A 20293-nucleotide genomic window follows, 5' to 3' on the forward strand; every position below is an offset into this window, starting at 1 on the left:
AGCAGAAAATAGCGTTAAGAGAATATATAATAGAATATTTTTCAACACAGTTAAAAATAATTACTGTTGATTAAAATAAAAGTTAATGGGTTTCAATGTTTAATTTCTCTGTAATAGAACTCCATGTTATCTTATCATATTAAGATTTAGGGTGCTCTGGACAGGGGACTTAACGCATGGACAGTAGAGAGAATGTGGCCAATATCCACCAGTGAAAACATCATGTAGTGGAGCTTTGCTAGAGAAAGCTCATTCCCAGATTTTCATTTTGCTACAAATGAAGCCATGCATTTGCTCACCATAAGAGAAGAAAATGAAAGGCACATTCCCCACTCCACAAGATCATGATTTTACTACAACACTTAGTCTCTGATCAGTGTGAATTAAAACAGATTCTCAGATGTTGACATGTGGGTCTCAGCTCCTGAACAGGGAAGCTGCCTAGAAAGATGCAGAAAGTCATGTTCTTAATTGTCTCTGACTAACTAGATGATCACAAGCTGTAGGTCTTGCAAGGCACTTTAGTAGTTCTTCCTTCCTTTGGGTCACTGTGGAAATGTATTCTTTATCACTAATGCTCCAGATGTCAGGAAAAAAAAAATAGAATAAATGTTCTGTTTCCCTCTCTCTAAATAAAGCATAAAGCATGTATTAAAAAAAAAATCACAATCTACATTCTGATGGTGTTTGTGGAAAATAATTCTAAGGAAAAAATTCTGATGAGAAAATGAATTTCAGTATGGATTTTAGAGCCATCTGATGGCTGGGGCAAAAAGGTCTGCTAACAGAGAAACGTAGACATGATACACAGAAAACAGATCTCACAAAATTTTCATAAAAGTAGTTGTGAGCATTGTTCATGATGGACTATAGGAGTGGAGAAAGAAGTGTGGGAAAAAAACCCATTTGACTGTAGGTCCAGGTCAGACAGTCTGCTGAGAACCTGCAAACACAGACGTGATGTTATGTATTCGGTCATACGTACACATTTGTAATAGACATAAATTTAATTCTATACATATATACATATATATGTTTGTCAAGTATTTGCATATATGAAAGACTATGGACATTATACTGTGTAATAGCTGTGTTTGATCTGTGCGCATCTCTGATTGTATCTAATCGTTACAATAGGATTTATTCTCCTTTAATATTTCTAAAGCATTACACAAGTTGGGAAATCTTCATATAAATCACTAAGTGAAGATGAAAATACTGATTTGCGAGCTAATTAAATATTATATTATATTTTAAATATCCACCTAGGCCAGCAGTGCTGAACCACTGGCACTGGTAGCAGGTCTGGCGTCATCCACTGTTTGGGCTGACATCAATGACAAGCAGCTGTAATGCTTTTAAAAATGAATTTGGCATTAGACAACAAAAGTATCTGCCATTAGTGTTTGAGGGTAGATTTAAAATGAACCCTTTCCTGAAATAAATCTACCTAGACTTATTTCAGGATTCATAGTTCTTGTCCAAGAGCTTAATGTGGCAGCTGTAAGTTAAAAATCTATTTTCCAGGAGACTTTTATGAGACACAATTCAAGTAATGTTAATATAATTTATAAATGTTAAAAACAAAGGACTGTGGAACTCCACGTATTCAAGAGAAGAGACATTACCTAGCATGAAACACTATATCGTGATTCAGTAAAACTGTGCAGCCCAGAATCAATCATAGCTCACTTCCAACTGCATTCTGTGGGAGATCCTCCTATGCTTGAAGAAATTTTAAAAATGCTATGTATGATGCAATAGCTGTAGATCCAAAAATGTTGGGTTTTTTTTTTGGAATGGCAACAATAGGGGTATTTCTAGTGCCAGTAAGAATAGTTCATTCTTAAAAAATTAGTGGATTACTACTACTACTACAGACTAAAACCTTCACAAACTGCAGGACTGCCTTGAAAATTTTCTGTGTATTTGTAAATCTAGGAATACTAATATATATTTAAAAAAAAAAAACAAAAAAGAAAAAAAACCAGCAACAGCAATTCTACCCACTGTATGGAAATTCCACCTTAGGTGTGGAAAACTGAGTGGTAAAGCTGAAAACCAGAATGCAACAGAGAACAGCACGTTTTTGCACAGTGGACTGTAGAGGAGAAGGTAGGGAGGGGTGGAGAGAGAGATTTTACAATAATTATAAAGAATGAATTTTAAAACGTGATAACTTTCAGCTGTAGAGGTCAACAACTTCCTATTTATTTGGATGCTTGACTTCTCTTGGGTGGTGCGCTTCCGGGCAGCCTACTTGGGAAAAAGAGGTGACGGCCAACTCACTGCCTAATTGATTTAGGAACGGTGCCCAGGGAGACAGTCCAATTAAGTTTACAAGCTGGCAATTAGCAGGAAAGGCCTCTAAATCCCTGCACTGAGAGCCTGCTGCCTCCGTAAGAACATAAATGTGCTAAAGATAGCAAGGGGAAAGCTGAGCTTTCTGGAAAGCTGTTGTGAGCAAACCCCATGAGGGAGGACTATAGAAAAGCAAGGTAGATGTGGGTAGAGTGCCTTCTGCTTGACAGGTAAGAGGTAATTTAGAGGATGTTTTTTTAATGGCCAACATGCACAAAAGCATCAAATAGCTGTTTTAATTAGTGTTCTGGGGGGCTCTGCAACCATTAAACCTGTCACTGAACACAATACAGCTGAATCATCTCGAAATAAACGGTAATTTGTAAACATTTTTAATAGCAATTTTGGATCAACTCTTTTGAAGGTATATAACTGTAAATCAATCCAGTGTTTTTCCTGGTGACTTTAATTTATCTTTTTGCTGTGGCACATGTAGTAAAGGTCTGGTAAAGCCAGGTTTTCTAATGTTTAGACAGATTTTTCCCCACACAAAAGCACATGCATATCACAAATGAGTTTCAAACTTCACAGTCACCTGGCTTCTTAAAAATAGGTGTCTTCCTAATCACAAAAGATTTCACAAATGAAATACTTACTGAAACAAAACAAAACAAAAAACACACAAAAAAAACCTGAAATGAACTCCTTTTAAAGACAAAGGTAATTCTTATTTCTTGGACAGATAACGGGCAAAGTACTGACATTTTCCAGGATAAAATATACTCAAATATAATACACAAAATATACTCCCCATGGCTGTCTGCCATGGAGAAACACTGGACTGGTAGACAGAAGATTTAAGCATGATAGTTTTTTTTGCTCTCACACTGGGTCTGCACCACTGTAACTTGATTGGCTTGAATGGAATGAATGCAGTTCTCACTGATGATGAACCACAGGGGTTATATTCTTAGTTCAGCCACTGACACCTCATTTAACACTTAAAAAGCCCTCCAACTTTCCTTTACTCTTGTTATTCTGTTTGTAAGTTGAAGTTAATTACAGTTTTACTCCCTTAAAGCCTCTTTACACCTAAAATGAGAAGTGCTAATAAATTCTAAACTATCATTACTTTTTTCTTTTATTCTCAACTGCTAGTAAATTATTTGAGATGCTAAACTTCTTTAAAGGTTATGAAAACCTTCCTTCTTGTGTGAAGTTTTCAAGGGAAAAAGTAGTGTGACTTCATGTACCAAGGCCAAAAAAAAAAGAGAGTACTGAAAAAAAACATACATTGTAATGGAAAAGATAGTTGTATCATATACAAAACTAATCTGTTTAGGAAAGAGAATAGCATTACTATCCTATTATGACATGTAGCTTATTTTGGTTTGTTACAGGTATTTATACAGAATGAATACAAATACCTACAATTGTATTCTACAGAGGAAAATAATTTTTAATATGAGAAACTGTTAGGCAGGGGAAAATAATAGGATTCTGAGTCACATATCAGACACCACAAGAAAAGATATTAAATAATGGTGAAACATAATGAACTCCTTGATTTGCATCTTCTAGAGATCATCGGAATCGCGTGTTTTTAAGGTTCTGGTCCCATTTACCTAAAAGGCTGCTTTCAAATGACATAAAACTTCTGAGGTACAGATGTTTCCTTGAGAGCCTAAAGGCTCAATAGATGCGCTCAGTAACTTACCAAGTTTAAAGCGAAGAACTCCTAAGGGTCCTTTGTCAAACCTAATGAACAAAAGATCATGGACATCCATGCCATCAGCTCTGGGAGATACAGCTTGAGCAGCAGCCCACTGAATCTGGATGAGGCTGCTAGACACGTCAAAGTGTTTGCTGAATTGCAGAGTTGCCTCAGGTGAATAGTTGTCTGCTAAGAGCTGAATTTTAACTGGGGACAGTGCTGTGTCAAAAATCTGCAGCTCCCCTTGAGAACTTCCAACCAGGAATATGGCCCCAGAAGGGTGGTAGGTTACTAATGCAGGCAATAGTTTTGCTTGGGCTAACAGAGTCACTTGGTTGTACGCATCATACAGGATTATTGATGAATCTTCGCAGCCCAGGACTAGTTTGTCTTCTGTAATATTTCTGCAACAGCTGACTGCCCTTGATTGTAGCGGTATTCTGGTGACTGCTGCACACCGAATTTTGCTTCTAACACAGTTGTAGATGCAGCTGTCAGCCATGGGCTTTTTATCTGCAGAGATGGAGTGCTCAACTGTGTGAACCTGGTAAGGCTCCTTAGTGCTAAAGCTAGCATCAAGTGGATCCCATTCTGTACGAACATAACTCAGAACCTGTAAAAAAGCCAAAATGCTTTGGTACTTATTTGTAAAAAAATTATTCTTATATTTGACAATTTAAAATTAGACAGCTGAAAATACATTTTTTTCATGACTCAGTAAGCTAAAACAAGTTATTAAATCTATTGTTCAGGCTTTTAAAAGGTTAATTTATTGCTATAGAGTCTGAGCCATTTCTTTTATTCAGAAGATATAATAGGTTAGCAGCATTAAAGATAAAAGGAGTGATTGTCCTAACAGTCCTACTAGAAGAGAGATGAGCTGCTGACATATCAAAGAAAGACTGATTATTCAGAAAAAGCGGAGAGAAAAATCCCCAAATATCTTAAAAAATTTATAGTAGACTACTCTAAGCATCACAGATAGAGCATTTTTGATCATTTGCTCTTGGCCATGGTAACAGAAAATACTATACTGTAGAGGTGGAAACAATGGCAAGTTTAAACAGTGTACACTACACACTGCCAAACAAGTAGGTGGTAGATGCCTTTTAGTGACATATAATTAGTTACAGAAGAGAAGTACTCTTCAGAGGTACAAGCAGGTAGGAAGAACACAAAGGCAGAGTATGATCCAAAGATAGCAGCTGGCAAAAAGTAAGAATTTCCAGTGTAAAAACATGAGAGATACTATGAAATAATGGAGGTGACAGTGGAGTCCAGTGCAGATTCATTACACATCTGAGAAAGAGGTATTGTAGATGACTTTAGAAGGGAAACTGTGGGAGAAGTACTAGTTGTAGTTAAGTTAAACGTGGTTTATAAAAAGCTATTTGTCTGAAAGAGATAGAAAATAGACTTCGTCAGAAATAGAAAATGTTAAAGAGCCAAACCATACCCATCATGTTATTCACAGGATCAAGTTGCTGACCTGACACTAAAACTGCTTCTTTTGAGTCTAGGTGGTATGCAAGTGCCACTTATGAAAAGAGATACCAAAAACAGAGATGGAGAACACTTGGAAACTTCAGAGTGAAAACAAACATGCACAGTATACTTACACAGTTTGAAGCTGATTTCCACAGACCACTACACTAACTGAACTAACTGAATCTAGCCCTTCAACTTGTAAAGTTAGAGACTAAGAAAGTAAGTTTTTCTTTGGCATACCAACCATTAATTCAGAAACAACAAATGGATTTTGGGATGCTGATCAGACTGATTAGGATGTTTACTTATTTTGTGAGCAAAAGGGCTTCTCATTTAAAAGCAAGAAAAATTACTGTTATTATTCTGCGGCTGTAAACCATCTGCCTGTTAGTACAGAAGTCCTAGCTAGTGTAAGATAAGGTTAGGGACATACTAAGAACTACTTAATAGGCAAGAAACAGAACATCAGATGTGAAAGCATCTAAAAGAGAAGCCAACGCAACCAACTTGTGAAAAGCAGGTAATCTGATTTCAATGAAGGGCAGTGATCAAAGAAAATACACACCAAAGCAGAAATAAGAGGTTAAATAAGCTATACAGCTTGAAAACCCATTTCTCACCTGCTCCACTTGCTTACCAATGACTTAGCCTCTGCAGATAGTAATTTAAGTAAATCCACAAAATGTGCAGTGGCTACTGTTCAGAAGTTTGGTTTTAGAACTGCTTAAAACATGTAGCTTATTAGTATGTTAAATTGCATAGCAAGACAACCTGTAAAGGGGTTATGTGTACCAAGGATTACTGTGACCACAGAGCTGTGTAACCCCAAATAAAGACAAGGTGAATTGTCATTTGCTCTGACTACGCACAGCGACCAAGACAGCTGCCTTTCAAATATGTGAAATAGAAATCTTGCCCAAGCAGGTCTTCAAAGCTTCAAAACTTAGGTGAAGCGAGCCTTGAGGCCCCCTGGGACTCTCAATTCTGTGTTCCTGTGGCAGGTTTCAATGCACCACATTATTTACCTATTTTTCAATGCAAGAGAAGTGACTGTTGGAAAACAGCAATAGAAACAGTAATAGAAAAAAATAAATGTTGCCATCAGGTCATTTGAAAGTCAGCAACTAAACCAAGTCTAATAACTTTGTTCTGTCATGTTAGCACAAAGGAGGAACAAAACGTTGCCTGGCAATTTGAATTTAAGAGAAAGTAGAATTTTATATCTTGGAAGGTCTAATTTAATTAGCCTTAACATGAGAAGTTTCCTACCTGCTCATAATTTTGAAAGCAGATCCCTGAAATGAAGTTTAGGGTTCGGTTGGTTGCTGTATGTTAAAAAATAATATGCTAGGGAAATATTCCTAAGAGAAGACCATTTGTTACATTACAAAAATGTAAGTTTGACATAATGTTTAAACAAGCTGGGCTTAAAGGAAACTTTCTAGAGACTACTGGCTGAAAACAGGAGAAACATCTCTCCTAAGGTTGGAACCGATAAACCTTCTCACACATCAGTGGCCTCATTTGCCTCTTGAAGGAAGAACAGCAAGCCTAAGAGACCTCTTTGTTCTGGTTTCCAATTTTGCTGAACATAACTGGTATTTGGCACTCCGAGGAGAGAAAAAGGATATTCTCTTTCATCTGAGAGGGAAGATTTGAGTTTCTCTATCAGAAATTTTACTTTTATTAATAATTGCTCATGTCACTAACTGAAGAACTAAAGCTGAGACATGCAACTACAAAACCATGTTAATGAAGCTAAGATAACACTTTTGAAAAAAAGCATTCCTTCCAGGCCTTCCAGTACCTAAGGGGGGCCTGCAGGAAAAATGGGGAGGGACTCTTTATCAGGGCGTGTTAGCGATGGGACAACGGATAATGGATTTAAACTAAAAGAGGCTAAATTTAGATTAGATATAAGGAAGAAATTCTTTACTCAGCGGGTGGTGAGGCCCTGGCACTGCTGCCCGGAGAGCTGTGGGTGCCCCATCCCCAGAGGCATTCAAAGCCAGGTTGGATGAGGCTGTGGGCAGCCTGAGTTGGTGGGGGGCAGCCCTGCCCACGGCACAGGCTTTGAACTTGACGGTCTTTAAGGTCCCTTCCAACCCAAAGCATCCTACAGTTCTATGGATCTAAGCAGTACAAAGACTAGCAATCAAATCAAAGCATATTTTTTTCCAAAGAGACGGTACTCCAGTACCTGCCAGTTGTTTACCTACATGGTAAAGTAGTGATGTGCTGGTAAATGTAGTGAACACAGCGCTCTAGCAGCTCACCTGAAGGATTCCGATGGAATTCCTGACAAGCAGTAGTTCTAACTGCCCTGTAACCCTGCAGGGGAACATCACTATAGCAGTATATCTTTCAGTTAACAAAACCAACATTTTCATGGGGAAGGTGAGAGCTAAAGCTTTTGGAGTTTCCTCAACAGTGTGTGGGACAACTGTCAGAACTGTGGAGGAGGGGCAGGCTGGTGGATCTAAAAGGATAAAGACATACTGTCACACTGCTATTTAGTCCATAAATCTTGGACTGATCAGTTAACCTCAGATTTCAAAAGAAGCTTTCTGGAAGAATTGTGCATTACTTTCTGTAAAATAAATAAAATGTTGTTTTTTAAAAATCCTTTACAGTTTAATGACACGTACATTAGAAGCCTAGCAAATGTATTTTAAAAGTATCCACAATCTATGTATATTTGTCTTATGAATGCAGTAGTCAAGTGCCTCTACTACACATTTGTACAATTTAGTTCCTGCAGTACTGGCCTGTGCCATGCATCAGCTGATAGCAGTAAGAGATACTATGCATGCCAGCTTCTCAAATCCTAACTCAGAAATCATATCAATCCAAGTAAAGGAATCTGACAGTCTTGATAACTATGGGATCTGAATCGTACTAGCTAACATACCTTCTTCCTTTTAATGTTTGAAAGAAATAGGAGCACTAGCTTGTGTAAGTGATATCACTCTCCTCAGTGCAAATCGTTGAACACTCAAAATGGAAGCATGCTGTATAGAATACTGGGAAAGAATAAAGCCCACGTACCAAAACAAATACAAGTTTTAAACACTAGTACTTAAGCAGAAAATTGGCTTACCAAGCAGATTAAAAAAAAAAAAAAAAAAGAAAACAAAAGAAACAGAAATAAGCTTGCTGTGAGTGGACTGTGCATCTGTTGGATGAGACAAATGTTTCATATATTTTATGGATGTTAAAGAAATGCTTGCTAAATTTCACACAGTGAAGCTCCAAATAACAACAAACACTTTAATTAGAAATGTAAAGTGGGAAGGGTAATGCACACTGGAGTAAAATAGCTTTAAATACAGCACTGTGAAAGAGGAAAAACAACAACAACAAACACCTTATATTTAAACTCTTCTACAATAAAAATACAAGGCTCCTATCCAGCTTATTTATTTGGCTGCAATGGATTTCCAGTCCCAAGTGCAATCTTACTATTTAGATCGTCAGCCAACATTTATTCTTATTTTCTTTCAAAAGTTATCATCATAACATTTATCCTGCATTATTCATCAAACTTTTAACAAAACATGGCATCGAAGATTTTACAGTCCTTGTTCATGTGTGTGGGAGGTATCTGACTATTCAATCACACAATGCAGATGCTTTTCTGACTGCTACAGTACAGCTCACTCATGTAAGGTCTGATGTGTTTATTTTACAAGTTTGTTGTGCCACATAAAGGAAATAACTATTAAATGTTGCTGTGAAAAGATAATGTTCTCTCCCAGGAAAATGTTTCCATAAGACTGAAGTATAATTTCAGCCATTTGTATTAGCAGTAAAGGGAGAAAATAAACATAGTAAAGACAAATATAAAGTACTACAGTAACCAAGCCTCAGCATCATCACCTATTAACTTTTGCTATTTTTGTTAATGTTTGCTATTCAAGTAGATTTTAACATGACTGTCTGTCAAAGCATTTAATCCACGGATGATTTCAGATATGATCCTATTTATTCAAAGTAAATTGAAGTCTGCTTTCAAAAATTTCTTGCATTATCTACACAGTCAGACAAATTAAATAGCATCTGTGATCACTGGTACTTTAACAAAAAAGAAACAAGCAGTCAATTAAATAAATAAACTGGGGAACCGATGGGTTTACCATAGGAAACCGAGACACACACAAAAGCAGACAAAAGTTCAGCAAACGCTGCTGCAGCAGCATGAGTGCATGCACATCAACACACATCATACGCCAGGGCTGTCATACATTAAACAGAAAAGCACTTTTATTTCTTCAGGGGAGGATTCCTAACTGAATCCTACTGCATGCAACACAGCAATTGCTGATTTCAGACAAAAAGAAAAAACGGACAAAAAAAAACCACCGAAGAAAGTCAGAGAAATCAAGATTTGCAAGGAAAAAGTTGTCCCCATTTTTAAAAGGATAACGTCTACCTTTAGAATTAATAGCAGCAAACGTTAAGGCATAAGGCCATATAGCACAATTCCAGTCACATATATAGTGTATTTAAAATGTGAAACGGATTTTCTTCTTTAAGTTGAAGTGCTGCTGAGGTACACAATAGCCCAAACACCACATGTGAACCTAAGTCACCTCGGTGCACACTGTGTAGTTAGTTACAGGATATTAACATGACAAGGGATTGGGCTGTCTTGTCCCAGGGCTGTTGAAGTCCTCATCCTAATAAGTAGTCTTCTGGTGGGCAGCAAATACCACTCAACATTTTTCCAGGGAGGAAGCAGCATCATTCAGATTTGCTCTGCAACAACAGTAAGTGCCAGTAGCTGGCAGATCTGTTCGTGGCTTTTGTAGGTCAGCACAAACATGCTGCACAAAGGCTGTGGGCAGCGCTCAGGCATTTTCTCAGGCTCGGTTTATTTTGTCATAAACTCAATATGCCAAAGAGCTAATCATTTGTAGACCAGATACCCTGCTTTTTTCTTAATTCTAGATGATAATGATGTCTTACCAAAGTGACACCATTATTTTCACATAAAATGTTAGTGGCGTTAATTTAACACATTCCTTTTTGGTTATTTGCACAAACTGTCTGAGTTCATTCTCCTTATTATTCTTCTGTTGACAATAATCATTCACTTGTTAAAAAAAATCATGGTATTGGTCAAAATATGATATATGTGAATTTACTTTTATATATAACAAGTAATGTCACATTTTTCTTCCAGGACTATACCTGAAGAATACCACAAACGGTAAACTGCTAGGAGCAAAGACAGGCAGGTTTACAGAAACACTGTGCCACCAACTGCTTAGAAGCTGTCTGAAAATGCTAACTATGTTTGTGCTCAGTTTAAGCTATCCCGTGATCCTCAAAAGCTGCAAGTGTTAAGTTAAAGTGGCCCTCCTATGTGCAGGGGGAGAAACATGTACTTCAGTTAATTGCAGATTGGGAATTGATGTTAGTTCTAGAGCTGCTGGGCTACGACATTCCCTGTCTGGGAAGGGGAATTTAACTACCAACCGTAAGAATTACTAGAGAAATAAGGAAGAAAAACACAAACAGTACTGTAGGTTACCTGTCACAGATAACAGGAAAAGCGCCCAGGAGGTAAATACATGGAATAAACTACAACCAGCAAAAATAATAATTATCTATATATTTACACATCTACACATTTTCCAAAATGGTGGCGCAGTGCATACTATTTTAATGACAAATAAAGAAAAAGAAATGTCACGTGAGGAGCTTAGAATTAAAACAGGCAAGTGTAGGCAAAGGATGAAAAGAGACTGAATAGTTAAATTTGGTAGTTCTGCTTTCTAAAATAATTTCCGTATATTTATATTACAATATAGGCTAAATTAAAAGGATTATGAGTTTAGGCCTAAAGGCTCAGTGAATGCTTATTATCACTATTGTGTTAAGCACCAGTGATGTGCTTGGGACTATACTAGACAGCCTCAGCCCCGAGCGATTGAAAGTCTAAACCAAAAAAGGATAAAACAAGGTGCGCCGAAAGATGCAGAGCAATGCTGTAATTTGGAAATCTCCCTAACATACACAACAAAAAGGAGATAGCTTTTAACTAAAGGGGGAGCTTCTGTGAATTTCATAGAAGAAATGAGCCCCTGAAAAACATCTCAGAAAATAGAGACGGCAAACTGACATTAGGGAGCATCCTGGAAGAACATGCAGAGACTTGGAAAGGAAATGAATGGCATGGGAACGTTACTGTCAGAACCAGGACTTACAGCTGTTACGGTAAGAAATTAGATGTGAGCTGTGAGCAGGGTGACTTTTCGTAACGTGAAACTCGCACAGGAGAGCATGCTGCAAAAACTTAAGGGAACAGATGTCCCCTTTAAGTACCAGAATCATTTTCACATGTAATTGGTCATAGCAGCAGTGGAAACTGAGAACTGCAGGTGTGTGTCTGGAGGAGGAGAGAGATGAGTCAAAGATGACCACTAGTGGGGAGAGGCCAATTGAAAAGAAGAACAGAAGGTGGAACTGGAGGTAATTTAAACTTAAATTCTGCAGTGATTACTGACGCAGATAAGAAAGAAAAACTGTCTCAACTGCATTTTCGCTTTCAATATATAGAAAATCCCAAGGGAAAAAAACTCACTGAAATTAATATTATTTACCAAAGAAATAATTCTAAGATGTGTTAACATGTACGTCTTCCCAAATTAAAGAGAACTGAATGTTGTTTACAGGAGCAGCTTATTTGAAGTGTTACTTTTGGTTTTTCCCTACAGGGAAACAGCCTGTAATAGCTACCACAGAACAGCTATCCCACAGCTGGCCCTGAAGTTTGTGCTCCTCTCCCACAGTCAGTGCCTTTTTAGCACACAGCAGAAGTGGCTTAAACTAAACTGAAAATAAAACAGTCTATAAGATCTATATAAGATGTTAGTCCAGAACAGCTTATCTATTTTAAATTCAAGCTATAGCTCTTTTCAAAATATGCTCAGATAGCTTCATTTAAAAGTTTTTATCAAATATAAACTGGATTCAAATATTCTAACATATATGAAATAAAAATGAAATAGATGAAACGCCTAAGAACGTAAGACAAACAAGTGTCAAGTGGAGAGTCAAACTGTAAACCTATTCTAACTTGTAGCTTACAATTCTACCTGTAGATGGAGAATTTTGATTTTTTCTTTGAGAAAATAGTCTCTAATTTGATCAGTAGTCATCACAACAATTTAAGCAGCATCTGCTTGTAGTTAAAAGCTTACAATAAAACGCTTAAAGTAGATTAAGAAATGCCTATTTGTTAACACTGCAGACAAAGTAAAATAATTGCATTGGAGAAGCATGCAATAGCTACAGTTTCCAAAACAGGTTAAAGAAGTTTTAGTGGTGACAGCCTCAAAGCTCTTCCATTTTAAAGACCTAATTTAATTGTTATATTTCCTAGGTTATCAGTTTTGATGTGAAAATACTAAACATACTAAATAATGCGTTTTTTTCTCAGTAAATAATTAATACTTGTTTTTAAAATGAAGATGGGTCATTTTTCTCCCTTACATTTTAAACGTATCTGTTTCTTTTTATCTACCTGAAAACGCATTTAATCTGAATAATTATTTCCTTAGCAAGTCTGAAAATCACGTAACAAGAGAGTTCAGAACTTTACCTCCAGTTTGCCATGTGCACAGCCTAACAGCAATAGGTTGGCTCTGTCCCTTTCACAGGAAATAGGAGACCAAGGCCATGCTCCATCAATAGCTGCTGACCACCAGCAAATGGCCAAATCTTGCATACTGTTTATTGCCAGGTGACGTTTCATCCTCCTACCTTCTAGTCCAGGTATATCAGTGTAAGAAATCTGATGGAAGAAAAAAATGCAGAAAATATTTAAGGTAATAAAATAGCACAGGGGGAGCAATTGGGAGCATTTACTTTGCATTTGCGAAAGAGAATCCATATATACACAAAGGACTGCGCACATATATCTCCATATAGGCTGTCTGTAAATGTGAAAAATATCTCCTTAGACAGAATGAGACATGCTCACACTTTTATCTGCGGGGAGGGGATTGGGAAGGAAAGGAATGTGAGTTAAGAAGGAATTTACTGCAATGACTCCAATCAATACCAAAATGTACAGTCATGGTTGCTTGACAACATTGACCTACACGCAGGATTTAAGCTTAGCCATATTAAATGACACATTCTGCGAAGCTGACCAGAGAGCTAAGGTTAGTGCTTAAGACATAAGCAAATATTAAATACATTCTATGCTGTTTGAGCAAACGTGCATCTTTCTTTCTCTTCCCTAAATTAAGGCACACACACACAAATATTCGCTTTGCAAGAGAATATATACTTTTCTGCATAATGTGGATGAGCTACAGCATCATGCGTAAAGTTTATGCAGCTCTGGAGAATTGTGCCTCTTTCTCAGGAAGGATTTGTGGAATTTATTATTCAAACTCTGTTATTTTGGAGCATGGTTATTTGAAAACATGAGCAGTGCACCATCTGGGTGACACATGCCAAGGAAATATAGATTGCACCGCATTTCTGCTTAAGGAATTAATGGAAGGTTGATAGCTAGGGGAGAAAAAAAACTATCTTGCCATTGCTGGTCAGCAATAATCGAACCACTTTCTGGGGATTAAGCGCATGGCTAAGCCTACTGGACCAGACACTAGCAAAGGGCAGGGGGTCTTCTTATCAGAGAAATGCTTCTGGAGCCAGTCTCACTACATGACAGATTGCTTTCATATTCCTGTCTGCAAGGCAACAAAGGATGGCAGTAATGCGATAATGCCAGAGTGCAATGGGTGTTAAGAACCCGTTGCATTTATGTATTGTATTTAGTAAATAATCAGGCTCATCCAAATTGTGATCTCACCACTCAACCAAGGCCATTAAAATCAAGGTTAATGCTTTAATAATCCTTTGCTGTTTTTTATATGGTCAAAAAGAACCCTTTTCTATTTGCATGGTCATAATATTATTGACCTCTTCATCCCCTGAATACACATCAAAAGGAACTGAAATCAAAGTAATTACCAATGTTGTTCTCTCACAGTAAACATTTAACTACTTGTACTGTCTCCTGCTTCAGTTAATTGAAATGGATTAAAAGTACATAGATAGGAAAAACTTACAAGAGGTCAATATTTTTAGAATATACCGTACTATTACCTGTCAAAATTCTATTTAAAAGAATAAACATAATGCATACTGAAAAGGGAACAGATAACTGCTGTTTGAATTCAAACTGTGTACAGACAGTGAATTTGGTGACAATACACTATTTGGGGATGGAAAAGCACAGTACTTTCACAGATATTAATTAGAGCTGTGCTGCAGTGTGTACTGGTCATAACAATTTCACATTTAATAGCAGCTGAGAATCTTTTGTTTACCTGTCTTTACATTTTGTAATAGACATGGTGATCTCAAACGTGGACTGGTGCCAACGGGGAAAGGCAAATGGCCACAGTTGTTTTTGTATTTCCCTGTACTTTAAGACTATACTGATTCACATAATAAATCCTCCTTTTTTCAAAGTGCACATAAAATCCAAGGCATTGCAATTTAGAAAGGTGAGGCTGGAGGAAGCAATTCTTCCATTTAGGTATATACTGTGAAAAAACAAACTTTTGGATAGACGTTAAAATAGAAGGAAAGCATGGTTGACTTTCTCTCACTATTAATAGCACTCTGGCAGTCTAGCACTGCCTAAAGTTCCCTGTCAATTTTATCCACATTAGGCTGGACACCGATCAATGTGAACTTGCATCTGTCCATGTTCTAAATAAATTAAAATCTACATATGACAGACATTTAATTATATTGAAACATATTACTGCTAGCAAGCATTTTCCTCATTTTAAAAACAGAAACAGAAACCCAAATACCGCGTACCTTTTTCAAAGCTGCATTGAAAGTGAGAGGCAAAGATGAAAGCTATACTCAAATTTCCTGAATCTTTGTTCTCCATTTTAATCCTATGGTAGTTCTACACCAGTGCAAGTTACCTTCTAATTTGATTGTCTTGAAAATAATATCAAGACTAAGGAACTGGGTTTTTTTAAAGTGTGTATTGTTTGCACATTTGCAATAGAGGAAGATCTTTTGTTTCTTTTTTTATTATTGTTTCTTTTGTTACTAGATTTTGTAAGTTTGACCAGCAGCAGCCATGAAGAACTCTAATTCAAATGCAGAGAGCTGACATAATATTATTTCAGTAGTGAATAATAGTTTCTGCTGGCTCACACTAGTGCAGTTTTGAAGATAATAAAAATTATATTTAGCTGCCTAACTAGAAGGCTTCACATAAAGGAATATTCAATTAAAAAAATGCAAATGCCTTTTTTTTGGCTGGCAAAGAAATAATCCACAGTGATTCCCACTGATTTCAAGAGAAAGCAAAGTTCCTGTTGAACACAGAGGTGTTTCTAGAAGCTCAGCTGTGTGAGCAAATAACTGAACATAACAATCCTATTAAGGAAGCCAGTAGATATTTCTGGTTTCCTAGGGCAGAGACACTTTTCTATGGATTAGGCTTTCCTTCTTTCCCAAGGAAAAAATGGCAGAACCATGAGATCCAAAACGGACACAGCAATACCTAGAATGAAAATATATTTTTTAAGAGTAACTACAGTAAGGAGCTACAGCCCTTACAATTAAATGAAGGCAATCTTCAGCTCACCACTTTCTTAGTTAGAGTTTACAGCTATTAAAAAAATAAAAACCACAACCATCTGCCAACCTTGCTTCTAAGCACAGCCTTAAACACTGTAGGCCAGGCACAAGTGCACATCATTTTAAAGTAAACTACGTATCAGCTCAGTTCCTGGTGAACAGTGAACTGTCTCAAATCCACGTTATAGAGGCAGGATCAATCTCGCAAACACAAATCATTGCTGAAAAGAGGCCCTGAACTGAAACAGCCTGGAAAATGTTTTAGATATTCATCCTAGCAGAAAATATTTCTACCAAGCAAGTTAAAATGTAAGATGGCAAAACATAAACATATTCTTAAAAATCTTGCCTTGAAGATGCAAATTCTCTATGTGAGGAACCAAACTACTAAGGGGGTGCCAAAGGGAAACCGTTTGCTAGCACAAGTTGTCCTTAGTTTTTATTCAGTTTTAAATAAATACAAAATCACTCTTTTGGTCACTACATCTTTCTACTCTTCTTGACCAAAGGCTTGCCACTTCATTTTTCTTGCAGTGAATGGTATGTAAAAATGTATTCCCTTTAGCTGATTATTTTGTTATACTGCTGTAGTACCGAGCACTTCCACCTAAGGTCAGAGTTACGCTGTCCTGAAGCCAAAGAGCTTTGGTGGAAATAGGATATGCCTACATAACCCAACCCACCCAAGAAGGAGCAGAATTTTGCTTGAAATGAATGGGTTTCTACTGACACCCAAACCAGTCAGTTTAAATGTGACTGCTTTTCTGCTTCTGCTGTGACTGTGGTATAGACACACTCATACATAAAAGGCTGGAACAAGGGGCATTTTAATCTATGCTATATAAATGGGGAATTGAGATACAGAGACATTAAGTCACTTGCTTAAGGTTATATATATATAATTTGTCAGTGGTGAGAAACTCAGCTCCTGTATTTTGAGTCCTATCTCAGCAGCTTAGTTGCAAAACAAACTCTCCTAACAACATGATTACTGTAAGTAGAAATTAAGACTTGTGCAGTTACAACAGCCTCAGACAGATGACTGAATAAACACGGCTTCACGAGTTTGTGTCTATCAGCTGAGTTGTAGTAATTGACCATGCGTGCATTTTTAGCCCACAGCAAACAAGAGGCAAAACACATTAGCTTAAATCTTTTACACTGAGCTCTACCATTACAGGTTTTACTTCATGCCTGTTAGATGCTGAGAATGTGCAAAGGGTCAGTTACTGCTGCTCAGCTGACATGAGGTAATCTGTTAAGCAGGGGTAACTCAACTGCGTGTTGAGCCCTTAGCCTAAATAGAACCAAGCAGAAAACTGGATTCCTCTTGGTAGTTTTAATTCATTTAACTCAGAATGCCATGTATTTTATTTTTTTACTTTCCAGTAACTGTCAGTTTTAGGATTTGAATTGTTCTGATCAGTTATATAAAACTTCAGCGAGTGCCAGTGATTCATTATGTAAAATTACTGTAATATAGACAGTTACTATTGACAGCAATACCTTAAAATCCAAACAAGAGAGTTTCTCATGTTTTCTTCTGTTTACATCAGGAGAATCCATCTTCTTTGTAAACTGAACGAAACAGAGTTGGTTATAGTCCTCAAATGACAAGATGATGAAATTGTCCGAAAGAATACCTGGAATAAAAAAATTATGCCACCGCTATTTCTAGGAACAAAAGAAATTACTGAAACCTCCACTGAGACACTGCAAAAAGCAATTTTTTCAAGACAGTCTTAAATGTTACGCTGAAGCCTCTGTAATCTCCTAAAAGACATCCATGTGTCATCCTGCCAGGACCTTCTTGGAAATGAGAAATAAAGCTTAGAGAGTAGTCAGATTACATAACCCTGCATAAATTATCTCACATCAAGCTACCGCTACATTCAGGTATATGTTTTATGCCCTTCCACATCCATTTTCATCACAGTTTACCCTTCCATTTTTTTCTATAGTAACATCCACCAGTGTTCTGGAAAGGCACCTAATGCAGCACTGCCAGTTTTGAGGATGATAAAGGCAAATTAGCACTTGAGGTGTACCTGGTGTTTTGACACTGCAGGTCTGTGTCTGTTACATACAGAATTATGCTTCAGAGAGGTTATGTACTTGTTGAAAGCTTAACTTGTGGGTACCTGAGCAATACAGAAAACCAAGATGGAATGGATTCCCTTGAAGTCTGAAAAAGTGCAGTGGAATGGTTCAATGTAAAACTGATTAACAGTCCAAAATAGTTCAATATAAAACTGATTAACTAATTTGACAATGAAAATTAATTAGACAATGCTATCTAGGATTTTTCCCAAGTGTTATCCAGTTATTGAAACACTGCTTACATTTAAAGAGATATCTGAGAATGAAATGTGCCATCAGGGTAACTAGTACCAGATTGCTGAAGAATTGTTAATGAGAATCAGGATTAATGTGAAGCTAGCAAGCTGTTTTCAGAAAGTAAACTCAGAAACTGGAAAATGCTAGGAAAATTGGAACTGGGTTTAAAAAACAAAATCCCTGCAGAACAGCCCCGGAAAAAAAAAAAAATGCATTTGTGACAAATATCCTAGATTTTTGAATGCATTTTTAATATCCTTAAGTAGTTTCTGTCAGCTGCTGAGTCTTAAAGGTAAGCACTGAATACTGACTATTCAGCTTTGCTTTGATTTAGCCTGTTTTCACAACCAGTTGCATTTTCCAATGGTCATGCACTGGCACAGCTCTGAACTATCTGGTGTGCAAATGCCAAGGGGTAAATTTAAAGTGAAAAAATTGCTTTTGAAATTTTACATTAACACTACCTTTTGGGGAAAAATAAAAAGTCATCAAGTATCTGATGTTGGGAGTTAGAAGCTATAACTGAGCTCCTAAACACATGTGAAAATTCAAAGTCACTGAGTGCGTAGCTGCAATATGTACCCAATTAAAATATTTTTTATATCCTCACAGACACAGCGTACATTAAAGATGATCTACAGCACAGATCCAGCGCTTCCACAACTTGCTCTGATTGAAGAAAAGAAAGCGGGGTTCAAAGATCCCTGGGCAGGTGTGGATGAGACGAGCAGCGCTGTGATTTACAGCAACTGCGGCTGCGGGGCAGGAGTGGAAGGAGCAGGAGTGCAGTGCTTGGCCATGCTCAGACCACCCGGCTGTGCAGCCAGAAAGGCTCTGCTGGAGGACGGCACGGGCTTGGGGCAGAAGACTACACACAGATAAGATACATGAGGTGAAAGATAAGAAACTACAGAGGGGTGATGCACATCTGTTATTGCTTTAATAACAATAAAATAGACGTGTATGATTCATGGCATAAACACTGGAAGGTTCTGTCGATATTTTTTTCAACATCTGAAAAGCAAGCTTAGAAATTCGGATGCCAATTAGATCTATGTGAATGCAACTGCGGGCACAGTCATGCCATTATTCAGAGAGGTGCCCTATATTATGCTGCTGGGTCTGATTACCCTACAGAGATGGGCAGTGCAGACAATATCCTACGCCTTACTCAAGGCCTCAGTGCCACAAAAAGTGACAAATACTGCTGTCTTTCAGGAAGGCAACTTTTTAATAATTTCTAATTAACTTCTTACAAAGGTTATTATTTTACCTACATGAAAGTAAACTTTAAGAGCGCTTTAGTGGAGGCATGAGGATGATAAATGCAATCTTAATTCTGTGCTTCATGCATACAATCTGACTTCTGTTATTCTACATATTAAGAGGGCATGCTCCTCTGAGACATTAAAACGTCAAGGTGGTAGATTTTAATCCTTATCCATTTCAACATATTCATGTTATATATATATATATATATATATATATATATACACACACACATATATACACACACTATTTTCAAACACATTTCTTGTATTAAAAATCAAATTGCTTTTGAACAAATCTGATTCCAATCCAGATTTGGAAAGACAGGAAATGATGCTGGATGAAGTTAATTTATTCTAGGACAACATTATGTCTTGGCTCACAGTGAGGTGAGTTTGGTGTAACAAATTGTATTTTGAACACCATTTCTGTGGGTAAAAAAGTATCTACTTTTATTGTTCATTAAAAAATATATATTACAATGACAGGTAATTGGAGGGGTTTTTTTTACTGAGCAGAAGCAGCCCTGTTTCACCTTCAGATGTGGAC

General features: G+C 37.2%; 1 protein-coding gene across 1 annotated transcript in view; it reads right to left on the reverse strand.

Moving 5' to 3' along the window:
• LOC122161166 (WD repeat containing planar cell polarity effector) overlaps window positions 1–20293 on the reverse strand; it is a 137745-nt gene that overhangs the window by 57049 nt on the left and 60403 nt on the right. The window contains exons 10-12 of the mRNA XM_042820356.1: window positions 17645–17781; window positions 13113–13304; window positions 4019–4628 (exon numbers count right to left, since the gene is read on the reverse strand). Of these exons, the coding sequence (XP_042676290.1) occupies window positions 4019–4628; window positions 13113–13304; window positions 17645–17781 (939 nt within the window). The remainder of the gene's footprint in view (window positions 1–4018; window positions 4629–13112; window positions 13305–17644; window positions 17782–20293) is intronic.

This window comes from Centrocercus urophasianus, unplaced genomic scaffold, assembly GCF_019232065.1.
Source record: "Centrocercus urophasianus isolate 14NV4802_14NV808 unplaced genomic scaffold, USGS_Curo_1.0 seq_10, whole genome shotgun sequence".
Lineage (NCBI taxonomy): Eukaryota > Metazoa > Chordata > Aves > Galliformes > Phasianidae > Centrocercus > Centrocercus urophasianus.